The sequence below is a fragment of the Callithrix jacchus genome, chromosome 13 (genome assembly GCF_049354715.1).
Source record: "Callithrix jacchus isolate 240 chromosome 13, calJac240_pri, whole genome shotgun sequence".
In the NCBI taxonomy this organism is placed as follows: domain Eukaryota; kingdom Metazoa; phylum Chordata; class Mammalia; order Primates; family Cebidae; genus Callithrix; species Callithrix jacchus.
Genome location: NC_133514.1, coordinates 4,575,293 through 4,594,442, shown reverse-complemented (window position 1 = coordinate 4,594,442; position 19,150 = coordinate 4,575,293). Strand labels below are relative to the sequence as shown.

At 48.5% G+C, this 19,150-nt stretch overlaps 1 protein-coding gene and 1 long non-coding RNA gene across 8 annotated transcripts in view; one reads left to right on the top strand and one right to left on the bottom strand.

The window, feature by feature from the left end:
- The window catches only part of LOC103787413 (uncharacterized), a 77,796-nt gene that overhangs the window by 42,125 nt on the left and 16,521 nt on the right, over nt 1–19,150 (top strand). The gene's annotated exons all lie outside the window — the stretch shown is intronic.
- DLGAP2 (DLG associated protein 2) overlaps nt 3,566–19,150 on the bottom strand; it is a 923,452-nt gene continuing 907,867 nt past the window's right edge. For all 6 annotated transcript variants that reach the window (XM_054243655.2, XM_054243654.2, XM_054243652.2 and 3 more), the window contains 3 exons: nt 12,311–12,402; nt 8,160–8,312; nt 3,566–5,733 (listed from right to left, as the gene is read on the bottom strand). In XM_054243655.2, the coding sequence (XP_054099630.1) occupies nt 5,515–5,733; nt 8,160–8,312; nt 12,311–12,402 (464 nt within the window). In that variant the 3' untranslated portion in view covers nt 3,566–5,514. The remainder of the gene's footprint in view (nt 5,734–8,159; nt 8,313–12,310; nt 12,403–19,150) is intronic.

Here is a 19,150-nt window from a genome sequence, read left to right as displayed (position 1 = left end):
TCATTTCATCTAAGAGGTAACTGAGCTTAAATAATGTGAAAATGTGGCCTAATTCTGGCTGGTGCTGGGTTCTTGTTCTTGGAAGCATCTAGAAATGGTTAAAATCAAAGCCAGAAGCTAGGAGAATGCCCCTTGTCATTATCTCCCCATTTCCAAACCTTTCCAAAGACAGTCTCACGGCCTCTGCCTCTGGTGGTCCCCGAGTAGCTCTGAGATGTCTGCCACCCGCCTGGACTCTGGCAGCCTTCCCTGCAGAGCTGGAGGGCGGCATTCCAGAAGAGGCCAGGGCCTAATCCTTAGCAATAACTCAAACTTTCACCACCTGTTCCGGGAGCTCAAAGGACTTAGAGCCAATATGTCACTAATCCTCACAACGTGTCCTTGTGTCCTCGAGGGAGACTGGTAGGAGCTGTAACCCCCTGTCTAGAGGAAGCAACTGAGACATAGAGGAAGTGAGATGAGCTGCCGGCTAAGGGTGACTCAGAGCCACGCCGCCTGATTAAACAGCCTAGAGATTGCTAGCAACATCTCCTGCATTTCCAGAATATTCTGCTGCCACTCTGTGCTGGGGGACATTCAGCTGAATGCGTAGAAGCAACCCTTTCCTTCAGCACTTTGTGGCCAACAATGCATCGCAACTCCCAACTAGAGCAAGAAGACGGGCCTCCCGCAGGGAAGCTGTGGCATCTGATCTGACCTTGTGTGGCGTGTTACGGCTGACGCGGCGCCAGATGAAGCGTGGTGCATTGCCCTAGCCCACAGAGTTACGGACACTGACGGGAAAGGGGTCATCTTTTCCATCTCTTAAGCTCGTGGTTTTCTATTTTATTTTCAAGTTTTGGAACCTCGTTTTCAACCCATGCCTACAAAGAAGTGCAGACAGACATGCAGATGAAAACAAGGGAACCCTCCAACATTCTAGGGGGTGTGGTCTGAAACTGCTGTTTTAAGCTCGCCTGTTAAATTTGCAGTTAGAAGAAACAGGAAGTTCAGGCTCGAGAAGAGGGCTGGGAAGTGAGCAGGCACAAACCGTGTGGCATTTGGTTACTTAGGCCCATGTTGGGGGAGCCTGTTTCTGTGCTCGTGGGTGAGGCGAGTCCAGTTTTCAGACATGTGGGGGGCCAAATGCAGCATCCAGGTGCCCTCCCTGAACCAATGCTGTTTGGGGCGACACTTCTATGTCTGTACCAGCGCACACCCTCTTACACTTTTTCTGCCACCTCTCCCTGGTTGGGGGGGGGTGCCCATTATCAACAAGGATGGCCATACTGGTGACGGGGGTCCCCAGGCTGACTCAGTCATGGCACAGGGCTCCTGTCCACTGATACACCTGGGGAACCTGTCGGAGTTCCCAGCAAGGCCAATGATGAAATGCAGCTGAACTCGAGCTGCGTCTCCCAGGAGGCCCCCCGGCCCCTTAGTGCTAAGGACCACATGATGGCTTGACTTGATGGAGGTCCTGCTGCTAGGAAAGGCCTTCCTGAGGAAGACTCACACCCGCCTCCCTCACTCCCTACTCGCGCCCAAAAGGTTTGGCCCAGACCGGAGAGCTGTCCCTGCTGGGGCACATTTCATGGTCACCTGCAGGCCTCAGTATCCCTTCACTTTCCTGCCAATTCCATCCTGGATTGGAGCAGCAATGCTTACAAGGACCTAACAAAACAGATGAGCCAATTGACGAATGTAGGGCCTTCTAATGAAGGGTTGCGAAGAATGGTGCTTAATACGGGATTGAAAAGGCAAAAATCAAGACAGGGAAACAAGGACATACACTCCAAGAGAAGGAAGCAGAACCTGTGCATGTGTGTGCTCTGCCACTGTGTCTTCTCATCAATCTGGTCACTGTCATAAGAGCCAGTGGGGGAAGAAATTCCCTCCACTTAGCAGGGCACTGATTTTGTAGTTTTTTTTTTTTTTTTTTAAGGAAAAAAAAAAAAAAAACCAGATAACCTTACATGTAATTTATATTTTTATCTGATCATATGCCTTTCCATTAAGTGCCTGAAGTTTTTAGAACTGGAGTTGACAACATCAATATTTCCTTTTAAACAAAACTATCTTTTTGGTATCATAAACAGTTCCTTTTTTTATATACCACTTTAAGATGGTGATGTAAATTTGCTGAGAAAAATGTAAGAATTGTGGATAACAACTAGTTTTACTTCACACACAATCATAACACATGAAGACGCGTGAGGTGCGTTACAAGGAAAGTGCTCTGGTTAACACGCAGCATCCTCCTTTCCTGGGTTCGATGCTAAGTCCTGTTTATCATACTTGTGTTTTATAACTAAAGCCCTCAACATAGCAAGTGTCTGCGTCTCGCCCGTTATCGGCCGTATCTTTAGGGAATGTGGCTGTGGGGTTATAGTGAACACCACATTCTCCAGGATGATGTTCCTGGAACATCATGCATCATTCTTTTCAGCCGTGTTTTCCAAAGGATGTGTACTCCTTTATTAAAACTATATTTTAAATATGATGAGGTGGTCACATGTGAGCTCCATGGCATGTATCTGCTAGAAGTGGCGGAAATAAGTTGGCTTGAGTGACTAACACAAGTATCATAAACGGTTTTATTTTTCTTTACATGTACAATACGTCAACATGGCTTATCCTCTGCGTTTCATGGTAGAAAGTCACCTGCATGAGAACTGAGTATATTGCACTTGGTTCTGTAACGCGGACGGGTCACATTCCATCAGGTCTAGCAGCAGGTATCCGTTCTACCATTGGATCTGTAACGCGGACGGGTCACATTCCATCAGGTCTAGCAGCAGGTATCCGTTCTACCATTGGATCTGTAACGCGGACGGGTCACATTCCATCAGGTCTAGCAGCAGGTATCCGTTCTACCATTGGATCTGTAACGCGGACGGGTCACATTCCATCAGGTCTAGCAGCAGGCATCCGTTCTACCATTGGATCTGTAACGCGGACGGGTCACATTCCATCAGGTCTAGCAGCAGGCATCCGTTCTACCATTGGATCATCTTCTTTGGAACATGGCGGACCAGGCAGGACGTGCGCACGCACATTCACCACGTCGAGTCAGCAACCCCTGTGCGATTTAGTGGTGGGTTCATCTGCTCACTTAGGGATGGTGTTAGGCTAAGACTTTTGGGGATTGTAAAATAACAATGAATTTACACAACATAAGAAATTAATCCACAGCCAGCGAATGTGTTCCTCTAGGCAGGGATCACTGAATCTGGGCTCTAAGGTAAGTATTGTCTACCTTAACAGTTTGTTTTTATATGTTTTGTTTAAGTTCAAGGAAATGAGTTAAACATATCAGCTGCCAGTAGGTGGAACGATGTGAGGAGGTGCGTGTCTGTAACAGATCCAGGATACCTTTCCTTTCACTGGGAGTGTACACTGACTTTGCTTTTCTGTGGTTATTTCTGAAACAGCAGAGTTCATCTGAAATCGTACAGCATTTTAAGTCTAAAATGCCAATTCTTGCAGATACATTTGTTTTAACATAATAGAGTGGATATAGGAATAGGCGTCATTACTGTACACTACTCAAGATTTAGGTATTTATTTAGGTAGAAAAATGCTCTGAACACTCTGGGGAAATAGGATTCATTTATAGAAGAATATTTCATGGAATTTTTTTTTTTTTTTTTGCATTTTTCAAGGAGATACATTCGTACTGATTTTTGCTTCCAAATATATTTTAAGGCTGTTTGGTAAAATATATGCCAGATATGAGGCTTGATTTACAGGGTTTTGTTTTTACAGGGAAATATTTATTCAGTTTTAAAAAAGTAAAACTTTGAAGCTAACATGCTTTAATATCAGCTCTGCTCCCAATGGTCCCATGCGCAGTGGGATGTGGGAAATGAGGCAGGGGAGTGGCTGCGGCGCGGGAGGATGCTCTGGCACAAGGGCGCACCCAACACCCTGCCAGACGCAGGCTGCAGAGGGATCGGGGACATTGTAAAGTGCAAATCAAGTTTAGAGACAAAGTGCTGTGGGTGGTGGAAAGCTGTTCTGCCTGTGGCTAAGGACACGGGACTCCTGGAAGCTGGGAAGGAAGACCTGGTATTCGGGTGGGAACGTCTGTCTGGAATCGCAGTCCTGCCTTTACTCTGAGTGATAATGAGAACTGTGACACTGTAACCCAGTGCAGAGATCGGATAGGCTTTTCCTTTGCAGACTGGTCTGAATGGTGAACAGAAGTTACGTGGGAACAGTGGTCGTGGCAGCTAAATCTAATCATACTCGTGGAAATCCTATTAATCAGCTGTTCCTAGTTTCCTCCGGTGCCGACCGGAGAGTCGTGAACACTGATTACTTTGAATTCCACAGCTGGAAATCGCAACAGGTGACCTCTTTTTCCTTCATGTCTAACACAGGCAAGGAATCTATTCTTTTCTTTAGCAATACTGCATAGGACAAAAGAATTGTGGAAAAATACAAATGTAAACTACATTTCTTCTTTACCATTTAAACTGAGATCTGCTTACCACTCACATTCATATTTCTTAAACTTTTTACAGCATCACAACTGTCATTTTAAACAAGCAAACTTTTTGTTTTTTGTGTTTTTTCTTTTTTGTAAGGATACCCTGGAAAGTCAGCTGATAGAGCAATTTGAGAATATATATACATACATTAAAAAAAATCCCATGGAGCATAAACGGTGAAACTTAAGGAAAATACTGGGGGTTGTATTTTAAGGTACAAAGAAGTTAAAAAATACAACGACTGTTTCGTAGAAGTAAGGACGTTTTCTCCCCTTTCTGCTCCCAGCCCTCTAAGGCTCCTCTCCCTGTCCCTTCCTTGTGGGAACACTCAGCTTCTCTTTTGAATGTGTAGATGCGGTGCTGGGTATTTTCAGTGGGTTCAGACTTGTCAACCCCTGGGTTTTGGAGAACCGTATGGCGAGGAGTTTGGTGGTTGGAGACATCACGGTCCATCACAGTAAGCTTCACGCAAGGAGCCTCATGTTTTCTACTTGTGACAAACAGGAGTAGGAGGGCGGAGCAGGCAGACGGGCCCCGGACTCGGAGCAGGAGCTCGGGTATGCGAGGGGAAGGGGCCTTTCTTTCCTACACTTCGCGTTGTAGCACCTTCCCCTTGGGTGTCTAATGCCTCTAGGGAGTGGTGAGATGCACCCATTGATAGTTATTTGTTATTCTTACCTCTAATTATCACACAATTTATAAAAATAGAAATAACAAAATGTAAGGTGGGTTTCAGCTCCAGGGGCGTTTCTCGCCGTCCTCGGAGAACACGGAGGAGTCAGGTCTCACCACACCTGTCCCTCAGAGCCGAGTGTGAGCCAGGCCACCAGTGAAGAAAAGCAAAAGTCGTCCTCGCCACGAGCTCGTGGACTCTGAGGCCACCGACCATGTTCCACTGTGTTCACGGCACAAGGAGCAGAACAGCAAGGGCGTGTTCAGTGGAAGAAATGAGACAGAAGCCACCGGGGAGGTAACAAACTGTACAAGCGTTTTGTGAAAAAGCAGAAACGACCAAGGGGAAGGTGGCTGCCCTCCGTCCTCAGAGCCGGGTCTGGGCCTCGGGGATGTAGATCTCGATGCTGTCCGCGCGCTCCGTGGCCGAATTCTGCCGGAAGGACGCCGCGCGCTTGGCGGCCATGAGTCGTCTCCGGGCTTCCTGACGTTGTCTGTCGGGCAGGTCCAGGGATTTTTCTCTCGTGATGGGAAATTTTCCTTTGAGGGGCTTCTTTGGTATTGGAGGCGGGACCTTTCTTTCTTCCTGAAAAGCATCACAAGTCAACACTGGCGGGTGGTCAGAGGGGGAGTCCTAAGAGCTTGTGAGCTCGGTGGCCCTGGGGTCTGGGCATGCCCTTCCTGACCGAACCCTCCCGGTGGCATCCTTTGTTCCCTTCCCACACTTCCCCGGGACCCTGACCCCCAGGTCATAGGTCTGCCGTCCGCACAGTTTATCATTTGCGTAAGCTGCCTCAAACTCTTCAAAGGGGCCAGAGGCGTCTGCAGCCATGTTCACAAATCAGGAAAACCTGTCTGCACATTCACACCTTGCATCTCCGGAGTCACTGAGTGACTCTGACCTCGCTGCCCAGTCCCGGCACTTCCTCCCCGAGCACTGGCCAGTACCTACCTGGCCAAGCTCAGAGCATCACGGGGAGTTTGGACATGTCGCTGGACATCCCTACTAAACACTGGAGGGTTTCCAGCAGACTCATGGGAACCGTCTTACATGACTGGGATACACTGGCCGAATTCTCTTACTGGCCCAAAATCTCATGGACATGGACGATATTTATAAAGCCACTATCACTCGCTTGCTTGGTAAAAAGATGCAAGTAGTTTTGACCCTTGGCTCAGATTCTCGGGCAAGTCACGCCAAAATACGTCGCGTGCCTTTTTAGGAAGATAAATCTCACAGTTCTGCAACAAATGCGACGGGTGGGGCAGCTGCTCCCAGGAAGACGGCAGAATCCTTTCCTTTCCTAAGCAGGTATCTAGTTTTTGGTGAGAAAAACACAACAATTCTGCTTGTGTCTGTCTTCAGCCTCTAAAAAGATTCCAGGGGGAGCCCAGAGATGCTTGGACAGCAGGCAGTTGTATGAGGAGGCCGGCGGCATGGCGGCACGGGAGTGTGAGGCAAGGAGGCTGCTTTGGCCTGCGGAACTTTGTTCCTTCGGCTTATTTTACGTGACCTAGGCCAGAAGCAATGACTCTTACCTGACTTTCTGGCATCCGTCTAAAACAACGGGGGATGAGTTCACTGCAACCTTCTGCTACTTTAACAAGTAATTCTTGTTTTCAGCACGTGGTAACTATCATCATAGTTCAGGGGATGCCAAGAGAAGAGGAAATGAGGTTTCTTTCATCTTTTGGTGTCCCTGCACTATGGGCCTGTGAGGCGTACACATCAGCACTACTTGTGGGGGTCCCCCCTTTAAAGGAGCTCCCTGGCCTGCAGGTGTGGGCCTGTAGGAGTGTCCAGCAGGTGCCATGCAGGGCCCACCCCATGGAAGTTGAAGATGCCATGTTCGGGAGGGGCCGGCCGCCTCTTCAGGCATGGAGCCTCCACTGTGCTAGAGACCTGCTTTCTGGTTTTGAGGATCATACCCTACATGCAGCTTGGGTAGATGGGCTCATATTAGCTCTCGATGACCAAAGAATGGAAAGAGACAGAACCACTGTGTGCACCTGGACTAAAGTACGTTCCGCTGGAGCAGACTTTGCGGTCAGCAACATCACTGATGGTCTCCACCTCAGATCCAAACCGTGGCTTACCTGGACCTGCCGAGTCCCATGCGTGGCTCACGTGGACCCTGCTCACTACCACCTGCCCCCTGTCACCTGGGATGAGAGGGAACCTGTGGGTCGGTGGCATCTAGCCTGGAACTCTACTGGCGGCCAGGGGCACCCTCTGAGAGAAGCAGATGATGAGGGCGACCAGCCCTGGCTCTCATTCTGGTGACCCAGATGTGTCTCCCTGCTTCCCCAACGTATGCTGACTTGATTTTCTTTATCATTTTAATCTATAGCGTTTGTCTAGAAAAAGCCAATTGTGGTTCCTCAGCACATGCCTACAACGTGTGGGGAAGTCAGTGTCTATGCTGCTGACTCAGAGCTATCTACAGTTCTGATGACAGCACCGTGGGAGAGGTGAAACACCAGGGTCAGATTTAATGGGAGATCTCAGCCTGTTTTAAGGACTGAGGCTGATTGATCTATAGGAAGCTTAATTCACCAAACTGTTGAATGAGGTGTAAAATGTCGCCTTGCCCACAGCGGCCATACTAGAAGGTACATTGAATGGCAGATAGTCCCTAATCAGGCCTAAAACTTTCTCTGTGGGAAACCAGCTTAATATTTACACAATCAGAATAATTTTGATGAAAGTAATTCAGAGGTGAGACCCTCTCAGGAATGAGGCTACAGATTTGCTTGTGATCTTGGCTGGTGTGTCTTTGAAAGACCCTATTATTTACCACCTGTGCCCAAGGCTGCAATTCTGCCCCACTTGGGGCACATGCTCACACAAGCACGTGCTCACACACATGTGAACACACGTACATACAGGAAAATTTGCTTCCGTATTGCCAGCAGAAGACTGAGAACCTCATCTTGCTGTATCTGCAGCAGGTGGTTACTGTGGCGGGAAAGGGTGTTTGCTGGGAGCCCGCTCTGCACAGGTGCCCTTACCTTTCTTTCTGGAGACTCCATCATCTTCCAGTCGTTGAGCCGCAGCCGCTGCAGCTCGTCGAACTTCATGCTGACGTCCTCGACAGAGAGCTGCAGCATGTCCCAGTAGCCGGCCAGGTCCTGCGATGTTGGCCTCGGCATGGCGCTGGGGTCCTGGGAATACACACAGGGGGTTCAGATCTGGGAGTCTCCCACGGGCACAGGGCTGGGCCTTTCCTCTTGAAAGGCAGATTAGGGAGAAGCCTGGCTGATTCCACCATGAGACAATTATTTGGGATCTCGTGCCATGTCTCGATGACAGTTAAGTTTAGCACAAGCATTTGCTGATGGCTTAAAAAAGGGTAGCACAGCTGTTCATTGTTCCACGTTGCAAATGCCAGGAATGGGGCTGATGGGAGTTTCTAAATGCTTGACAGCTCACAAAAGCAGTAGGACCCTGTATTTTTGGTCACTTGTGGGTGATTCAGAAGGGACAGGGCTCTGTGAGCCTGCCTTGGTACTGGCCTGGTGGTGGCGGCGGGGAGCCAGCTCAGAGCCTGTTCTAGACCTGTGTGTTCTCTGACGGCTCCTGGCTCTCATTCTAATGGCAAGGACATCTTACAAATGTAATGCACCAAGGAACAGGATGTTCTCACCAAGTGGCGCCCACTTGTAGAGGCACAGGTGAGGCTCTGCGCTGCAGCCCCGGGAAGCGTGGGGCCCAGAGTTGTGCTTGGTTTCTCTGCAGGGTGCCTGATACACGATTTCCACCAGCTGCCTGCATCTATTTATTTTTGAGATAGGGTCTTGCTCTGTCACCCAGGCTGGAGTGCAGGTGTGATCCCAGCTCACTGCATGCTCGACCTCCTGGGCTCAAGAGATCTGCCTGCTCAGCCTCCCAGGTAGCTGGGACCACAGGCATAGGCCACCACACTGAGCTAATTTCTTTAATCTTGTAGCAATGGGGTCTGGCTATGTTGCCCAGGTGGCCTCAAACTCCTGGGGTCAAGTGACCCTCTTACCTCAGCCTCCCAGAGTGCTGGGATTACAGGCATGAGCCAGCATGCCCAGCTTGCTGCTTTTCCAGGAGTGGTTCCCTTGATTCAGCGGGGGCTCAGAGAGGAGTTTCTGGTGGGTGGACATTCAACTGGATTTGCTTACGGGTTCAGCAGTACACACTCAGCATGACCCGAACTTCTGTTTCGTTCGACACCCACATCAAAACAATCACGGTTGGCTCCCACCCCCTTCTCTGGCACCCACCTGAGGGCAGCCGCACTCCCAGGAAGAGCAGCACTGGTGAAAGCTGGACAGCTCTGTGACTGCTGTCCCTGGCTGCCCTCCTCTATGCACATATATAAACGTAGATGCCGAGTCTGTTCTTCTCTGCGGCCACATGAGGGCAGCCTTGGCTGCTCAAAGCCCAGGCAGGCACTTGAGCTCCCCAGGAACCCAGGGAGGGTGGCCCTGGCCACAGGCGGGAGCCTGAACTCTGTGGGTGTGTCAACCACAGTGCCTTGGAACCAGGCCATGTTCTGCACCGAAGTCACTGAGGGATGCAAGGAGCTGCAGCCGCAGGGCAGGGCAGGCTGGATGAGAAGCAGTAGGGGAAGCTGCCCAGATGCTGTGTGGGGTGGTGCCTGCCTGTCTTCCAGGAGTCTCTGCCAACCTAAGAACGCCCCTTCTTTCTGTAGGGCTGGGCATGGCTGCGCCTGAAGGCATGGGGGAGGCGGAGTGCCTTCTCCTCCAGCGCCCACAGCTGGATGGTCCCAGTCACATGTCCACATGGCCGGCTGCTGTGGCGGAGGCTGCCCTGGCCTCAGAGCAGGAATTGCCTTCTGATGCCCCTCTCGTTGGCCAGCCACGTTCCCTTCCTTTGGGCTCATGCAGACCACATGCTGGGCTGGATGGGCACAGCCTGGCATGGTCAAGATTTTGTTTGTGTTTTCTGTTCTCTTTTGGTGGGGGAGGCAGTTGCATCTGTACCCACTGAACATTCAGAGACAATAAGGTGTTTATAGTAAAAAAAAAAAAAAAGCCAATGGTTTATAATACAGTAAAAGCCAATGGCAGTGCCTTGTCCCTTGTTAAATGGCCATCTGAAATTCATCCAGCTCTGTGGCTCTGGCATCCAGCGTCCATTGTGTCCCGTGTTGCGGCCTGGGGCAGCTCTGTGTGTACTGGTGGGCTCTCGGGTGCACACACCTTCAGGGTTGGGTACGTTCAGAGGCAGGCTCAGTGGGTCCAAATGAGACTGAGGACGTCCCACTGCTGGTCTCACAAGCACAGCAATCAGGCCACACGCTTTGAGGGAATGTTCTCAGTGCTTCTTTTGAGACAGAGTCTCGCTCTGTCACCCAGACTGGAGTGTGGTGGTGTGATCTCGGCTCACTGCAGCCTCCGCCTCCCTGGTTCCACCAATTCTCCTGCCTCAGCCTCTGGAGTAGCTGGGACTACAGGTGCCCACTACCACGCCGGGCTATCTTTCCAGTATTATGTGCTTTCTGGTTGTGTCACAAGCCACCTGCACATCCTGAACCGGAGAGGCTCTGCTCCCTGTGATCCATCCTCAATCTCAGTGACATTTTCCAGGGTCACTCTGGCTTAAAGCTTAGTTACCTACCGACAGCCTCCAGCAGGCGGCGCTGCTGCCCTGAGCTGCGGACAGATCAGCTTAGTTGGGCACTCCCCTCCGCCAGGCCTGTCAGTGGCAGTACCCCCTCCCCACACCCGTCTTTCCTGGCAAACATTTCAGAGATGTTTTGTACTAATCCTGAATAGAAGTCGAAAGGAAATGATGTAGCCAAGCCCACGATTTCAAAACTCAAAGGCATAACAATATGAGGGTGAATAAGTTTAAGCCCCAATATTAGCTGTTTCTGGCAGAGCAGAAGGAACACTTAGCCTGAATGTGCACCTCGGGCTGTGCGTGGGAAGCTCTGAACCCGTTCCCTAAACACGGTGCCTGGCTGGGCTCACCTGAGTCTACGGAATGTTACAGAGTTTGCCAGTGGCCAGAATCCATTCCTTTAAAGGGAATAAACACACAGATACCACGGAGAAGGCAAGACCGTGCACAGGTAACTGATGGCTCAGTGTTTAAACAGCTACACGTTTCTTTCAAGGTGCTCAGAACCTTTGTTTCCCCCTTTTGAATGACGACTTTCTCAGAGTGATGTGCTGGTGACTTTAAGTTTGTGGTGAACGTCAGGGGGGCTGATTGGAAGGTGTTAGGGAGGCATACTTTTGAATGATGCTAATGAAAACACGTGATCCAGCTGTGGCTTGCTTGTATGTCCTTTGATGTGGAAGAACATTCTTATTTCTCCTTGCACATGAAAAAGGCCAAAGAAAACATAATCAAAACACCTGCCACCACTGCTACCAACCAGAGGCCTGGCGGAGACCTATTTGCATTTTACTGAAAATGGTTGGTCTAAAAATAAATCAATATGTATAAGACAACCTATTCAGTAGCGTGACTATTACTTAGCTATTTCTCAAAGTAGAGTGAATACCTTAGCTAAGGAAAAGTCTATTTACACGTATCTATCTGTGTAGACGAATGTACATATAAAATATATTAACATGTATATGTAAACTTACACATATAGTGGCTATAAAATACATATGTATGTGTAGGCAAATGTATAATCTAAAATATATTAACATGTAAACTTACATATATTTTATACATACTATATGTTTGCCTATACACATACTATATATATACTATATTTCACTACAATCTATAAAATACAGAGGCAAATGATCTGCAAATCTCTTCTTCACTGTAGTTGTCTCTGTGTTTTTCCAGCCACCTCACATCCTTTTCTTCCTTTGTGGCATTGGGCATATAGAAATTTCCGTGGTTTCTCCTCTTCTGAGATGCTCTGGTAGGCCATCCAGTTGCAAAGACACAGCCTCTCCCCGCGCTGCTGCGCCCCGTCTTCCTGCCCCTGCTTCTCTGGCAGCCTCCCCGCCTCAGTGCCACGTTGAAACCAGGGCCATGCTGTCTTTGTCCCCAGGGTGGGAAGTATCTTCTACGATAAATGGGTGTGATACTCTGCATACTGATAGGAACTCTTTGACGAGGAAAAAACAGTGAGGGCCGATGGAACGATGCCCATCAGCTTGGTTACAGGGAACGGGCTCTCTGAGGATTCACTTACCAAGTTCTGTTGACAAAGCCAATAAAACTGCTGGAATTTCTGGGACATGAGAAGCTGGGCACTCCCAACAGCACTCCTGATTTTACCGAGAACTGTTGAAAAAAAGAAAAACAGCTTCAGAACTGGGTCAATCAAACAAGAGCAGAAAGACCACATGGAGGGAGCGGGTTCCACCGGATGGGAACTCTGGCTTCGTCGTGCGGAGCGTTCGGCTCCAGCCCCAACTCATGAAGGAAATGCAAGACGACGGAGGAATGTCACGGTGAGGACTCCCCTTGGGTGTGGGGAGAAATTCAGTTTAGAAAGGCGGCCTGAACTTCAGGGAGTTTTCCTTATTTTGGCATCGAGATGGTTTCAGTGCCGCTGCTTGGATGAGCTGGAAGACGCGAGACCACGTGTGAGGGGCAGCGACATCGAGTTCCTCCTGTTTGTTACGGACTCTGTAACGTGTCAGTGAACTCTGTTAGATGTGAATGTCTCCATTTTTAGGAAAAACATCCGTATGTGTTCTCTCATTGGATTCAGTTAAGTGAACTGTGGGCAGCTATGTCCTGGCAGTGCTCTGAGGTACATGTTATGTAGGAAGAGGCTGCGTGGACACAGGCCACGCGGGAAGATGGTGGCAGCTAGGAAGACATGGCTCCCCTCCTGGAGATGGTGAGAGGGTCACGAGTTCCTGAATATGCTTATACCTACTAAGCTCACCAGTGCATGTACCCAGTATATGTGTAATGCTAACGCTACACTTCTGAGTCGCTGTAAGTCAGCACGCCACAGCTTAGTGAGGCAGGAAGGAATAATCTACAAACGGTTTCTGATTGCGATGACTTTATTTGGTTAAATAGTAAAAATATTAGAATAAAGAATAGGCCGGGCACGGTGGCTCACGCCTGTAATCCCAGCACTTTGGGAGGCCGAGGCAGGTGGATCACAAGGTCAAGAGATCGAGACCCTCCTGGTCAACATGGTGAAACCCCATCTCTACTAAAAATGGTGGTGGGCATCTGTAATCCCAGCTACTCAGGAGGCTGAGGCAGGAGAATTGCCTGAACCCAGGAGGTGGAGGTTGCCGTGAGCCAAGATCACGCCATTGCACTCCAGCCTGGGTAACAAGAGTGAAACTCCGTCTCAAAAAAAAAAAAAAAGTAAAGAATACACTGTGTGTATACGTGTGTTTATTTTATTTTTTTTTCAAGATGGAGTTTCGCTCTTGTTACCCAGGCTGGAGTGCAATGGCACAATCCCGGTTGCTCACCGCAACCTCCGCCTCCTGAGTTCAAGTGATTCTCTTGCTTCAGCCTCCTAAGTAGCTGGAATTACAGATGCCCACCACCATTTTTAGTAGAGATGGGGTTTCACCATGTTGGCCAAGCTGGTCTTGAGCTCCTGACCTCAGGTGATCTGCCTGCCTCAGCCTCCCAAAGTGCTGGGGTTATAGGTGCAAGCCGCCACACCTGGCTTGTGTGTATATACGTGTTTTAGAGACAAGCTCTTGCTCTGTCACCCACGCTGGAGTGCAGTGGCATGATTCTACACCCTCCAATTCCTGAGCTCAAGCCATCCGCCCGCATGGCCACCAAAAAGTGCTGGGATTACAGGTGTGAACTACCATGACTGGCCGCAGTATAGTTCTATGAAGGGAAAAATTTAACCACTTAAAGATAGGGGCATTTTTTAAATTGCAATTAGACTAGTCAAATGAAATACTCTGTTCAAGGGGCGTAGGGAAAACCCCACACCTCCTGTCTCCAAGCCTTCGAGCTGTCTGGCTTTTCGTCTTCCCCGTGGGCACCGCCACTCCTGAGTCTGCAGTGAGCATGGCCACTGCTTTGTAAATGATACCTTGGTAGATCCTGGCTCACCATGATCCTCGAAACCACACATGAATCTTCTGGAACCCATGTCTTCCCGCTACACCCAGGGCCCACTGATTTCTGTTAGCTTTTATCTGGGGGAGCAACAATTCAACATGATTCCACAGAGCGTGCCCAGTACCGGTATGTGGCTTTTCTGTGCCTGAGTCAGCACCCACCAGGCCGGAGGCAGGTGATCTAAGCATCTCATCGCTTCTCCATTTGCACCATGTCTCCCCATCACTAGCTTTCAGCGTAGGGGCTGTCTTTCCTGGAGCTCTCTCATGGGGCATCTGCTGCTGCTTCTGGACAAAGGGATGATTTCACCTGCTCTTTTTGCTCTCCCTGGAGATTCTCTGCAGAGCATGAATCACCAGCCTACATGACACACCCTAAAACTCAAAGTGCTGCTGGTTTGACTGGTCCAGCCTTTTGCCTGCTTTCGCTGGAAGGAAGCCATGCGAAGCCAACTCACCAAGGCTGATGGAAAATGGCAGGAAAAGGGGCATTTATCTTGGGATTCGCCCCCTCAAAGGCAGAGGCGAAAGATCCATCCCCGGCCGGGCACGGTGGCTCAAGCCTGTAATCCCGGCACTTTGGGAGGCCAAGGTGGGTGGATCACGAGGTCAAGAGATCGAGACCACCCTGGTCAACATGGTGAAACCCCGTCTCTACTAAAAATACAAAAAATTAGCTGGGCATGGTGGCGTGTGCCTGTAATCCCAGCTACTCAGGAGGCTGAGGCAGGAGAATTGCCTGAACCCGGGAGGTGGAGGTTGCGGTGAGCCAAGATCGTGCCATTGCACCCCAGCCTGGGTAACAAGAGCGAAACTCTGTCTCAAAAAAAAAAAAAAGATCCATCCCCAATTGCACCCTCAGCTTATGTACTTCACGAGGGAATTCTGATGTCCTGGACGTTTTGCCCAGAAACGTGCAGGTCCTGAAGCTCAAGGGACCTTGCAGACCCACCTGTGACTTTCCTGGGGATCTCGTGCCAGGCCTGGCCTAACTCACTGGGTCTGGGTGAGGCCAGAGAGTTCCTTTCTTTCGAGCGTTCAGGAGATACCCCTGCTGGCTCCCGGGGCACACCTGACTAGGGAAGCCTACAGAGCATTTCCAGACGTTGACACCCAGGTCCAGGGAGGTACACTCAATCCCCATAGGTTCTTCCACAATGGCTCTTTCTCCAAACATTCCTTAAGAGTTAGTCCGAGAGCCAGTTACTTGTGAGACTGATTCCACGTGATCCAGAAACCGGCATTACAGACCCCGCATCCTGCCGCCCAAGCTAGGGCTGCCGCGGAGTCTCCTTAGCCTGACTTCAGGGAAAAGGAACCACAAAGGGCCTTACTCTTCATGTAATAAAATGCTCTGAGCCGGTTGAAAATGCTGTTGCAGAGACAACCTGGATTGGAAAGGGCTTATGACACGCTGTGACCTAGAAGCCAGCCACGCAGCGGTGTGTACGGTAAGCCATTCACTTGTTAGAACACGAAGGCCTGGCGTTCTGTATCACATGCTCTTACAGTGATTTTCTCCTGGGTGAGATAATGGACTTAAAAATGCATTTTTCTAAAACGAAGATACTTTTGCTCCCCAAAGTTTTATTACGAAACCTTTCACACGTGCAGACAATTGGAAAGTATAGCCCACAGCTCCCTCCCCGTTCCGTGTAGACAGCAGCTAGTGTTGCCATGTGGTATCTTTTTCTGAGCCCTTTACCTGCAACTACCTTGTAGAACCAGGGTCACTGTCACCCCCACGAAGGTGACCGTAGTTCCTGAATATCATCGAATTCTCTGTTGCTTCTAGGGTATGAGAAAGATGAAAAGGTGTAACTTTTAATGAAAGGAAATAACTCGGATGACACTTTGCCATTGTCTGTCTTGAAGAGAAGGATGGAGGGTTGTCTCCCGGGCGTCTCAACACCAGGGCCTCGTGCCATTCACAAATCTGCTGAAAGAAGGGTTGCTCTTCCTTGGATCTGATTTGCCAGCCAGCCTGGGAATGGAGAAGGGAGGGGAGGACTTGAGAAGAAGCTGGGAGCTGCTGGCCTCGTGGCACAGGATGGAGCTGGCAGGGCTCTGAGTTGGGGTGAGTCTGGGAGTGTGGGGGGAGAGTGAAGGGGCTGATGCATTCAGTGGAGAAGCAGCTGGAGGTGGTGGGGCTTCAGCAGTTTCTTGCGGGGGTGATAGCGAAAGCGCCTCATTCTTCCTCCATGTGCTGATGCCCCCAGAATGAACGTGTTCTGCAGCCCTGGTCTCATTGATGACAAGGGGAGGAATCGTCTTTGCTTTTGAAATGCTGAATTTTGCCTGGGCACCATGGCTCACACCTGTAATCCCAGCACACCTTAGGGAGGCTGAGGCGGGTGGATCTCTTGAGGTCAAGAGTTCAAGACCAGCCTGGCCAACATGGTGAAACCTCCTGTCTACCAAAAATACAAAAATTAGCCAGGCATGGTGGTGCACACCTATAATCCCGGCTACTTGGGAGGCTGAGGCAGGAGAATTGCTCAAACCAGGGAGGCAGAGGTTGCAGTGAGCCGAGATTGCACCATTGCACTCCAGCCTGGGTGACAAGAGCAAAACTCCAACTCAAAAACAAACAAAAAATAGAAAAAGAAATGTTGAATTTTGATTTCTTTTGTATTCTAAAACCTGCATAATTAATGAAGATATTTAAAAGGATTATTTTAAGCAAGTTGTTGCTACAGAAATAGATAGAAGTGGATGAATAAAAGAGTTTGTTTTACCAACTCTCTGCTTCCTAAAACTGTAACTCAAAAGTTTTTTTTTAAATTTGAAGTTTAATCCCCAATTTTCACATTCCTCTTAAAGTGAAATTCAACTGAACTGTTAATACAACGTACTTCAATTTATACTCTTTAGCACAACATGAATACATGGGCAGTATCTTGGTATCGATTTAATGTAGTGAGGAGTTACTGTAAAGGGTATAAATTGAATATTGCTGGGGAGAGATAGTGAACGTCAAAGAGTGTGGCTAATGACATACCTGCTAATGGCAGGAAAACTTTGCTGTTCAGTGAATGGGAACGGTTTTATCTCATGCCTATAATGTAAATAGCTTCCTATAATTGCAAGGAAGTTGGAGTGAAAATTTGGTTTATTCTCTTCAGTAGATGTCTCTAATTTTGAAATGGTTTAGACACTTTGAGGAGCTGCACTAAGGACTCATTCTCACCAGAATGCAAATTCACAAGGAACCTGCTAGAACCTGCGCCTTTGATGGATAATAGAAATTTGATTAACATACTTGGCTGTTTTATTTTTTCTAGAATTCCAGTTCTGTCTAAATTTGCTAGGAAGTAACATAATGTACAGTTTTCTGGTGTTCTAATATTTGATGTGGAGTTTTATGAAATTTGCAGAGTCTGATATGATCATCTGAGTATCTGTAACCTCTCAGATCCCGACATTCCCTGTGACTAATTTTGTAGTGGGGTCTGCCGAAGCTACGCCTCCCAGAAGTCCCCTTTCAAGGTCTCGGCCTCCTCATCTTCATGTTTTTGAGCGCACGTTTCTCTTCATGTTTTCAACGGCTTTATCAGAGTTGCACATATTCCTGGGGGCACATGTGCTATTTGGACACATGTCTACAATGTGCTGTGATGAAATCAGGGTGACTGGGACATGCATCACCTTAAACATTGATCTTTGTGTGTTGGAAACATTACAGTTCTAGCTATTTTGAAATACGCAATAACTTTTTTCTTACTGTACTATCATATACAACTTATTTCTTCCATATAACCACATTTTTGTTTCCATGAATATTAATCAACTTCTCTTCCTCCTCTCTCTTGTTCCCTTCCCAGCCTCTGCTAACCACCAATCTACTCTCCACCTCCATGAACTCTGCCTTTTTTTCTTCTTTTTGGAGACGTTGCCCAGGCTGGGGTAGAGTGGCATGATCTTGACTCATTGCAATCTCTGCCTCCCAGGTTCAAGTGATTCTCCTGCCTCAGCCCCCTGAGTAGCTGGGATTGGGATTACAGGTGCCTGCCACTGCACCTGGCTAACTTTTGTATTTTTAGTAGAGACAGCCAAGCTGGTCTTGAACTCCTGACCTCAGGTGGTCTGCCTGCCTTGCCCTCCCAAAGTGCTGTGATTGCAGGCGTGAGCTGCCGCAGCTGGCCAAGCTCTGCTTTCTAAGCTTCCACATCTGACTGAGATTATGTTTGTCTTTCTGTGTTTCACTTATTTCACTTCACATAATAACCTCCAGTTCCATCCATGTTGCTGTAAATGACAAGACTTAATTCTTTTTTATGGCTGAATAATATTCCACTGTGAGTATTATTCCCACACATTTCTTTCTTACCACATTTTCTTTATCCATTCATCTATTGATGGGAACCTAGATTGCTTCCATATTTTGGCTACCATAAATAATGCTGCAATAAACATGTGGGTGCAGAAATCCCTTTTACACATGAATTTCCTTTTGTTTGGGTCTACGCCCAGCAGTAGGCTGGCTGGATCGTATGCTATCTCTAATTTTGGTTTTCTGAGGAATCTCCATTCTGCTTTCCATAGTGGCTGTTTATGTCCTATTCCAACCAACAGTATACGAGCATTCTCCTTCCTCCGTGTCTGTGCCAACATTTATTTATTTGGTCTTTGTGGTAACAGCCATTCTGGCTGGGATGAGGTGCCATCTCATCCTGGTTCTGATTTGCACTTTCCTGATGGTTAGTGGTGTTGAATCTTTCATCACGTACTTCTTCGCCCCTGCTATGTCGTCTTTTGAGAAATGCCCGTTCAGGTCTTTTGCCCATTTATGAATTGGGTTATATGTTTCTTTGCTGTTGAGTTGTTTGAGCTCCTTGTATATTCTGATTCTTAGTCCCTTGTTGGCGGGGTAGTTTGCAGACATTTCCTCCCATTCTGTGAGCTGCCTTTTCACTTTGTTGACTGTTGCCTTTTTCTATGCTGACAAGCACCCATGTGGTTCTATGGTC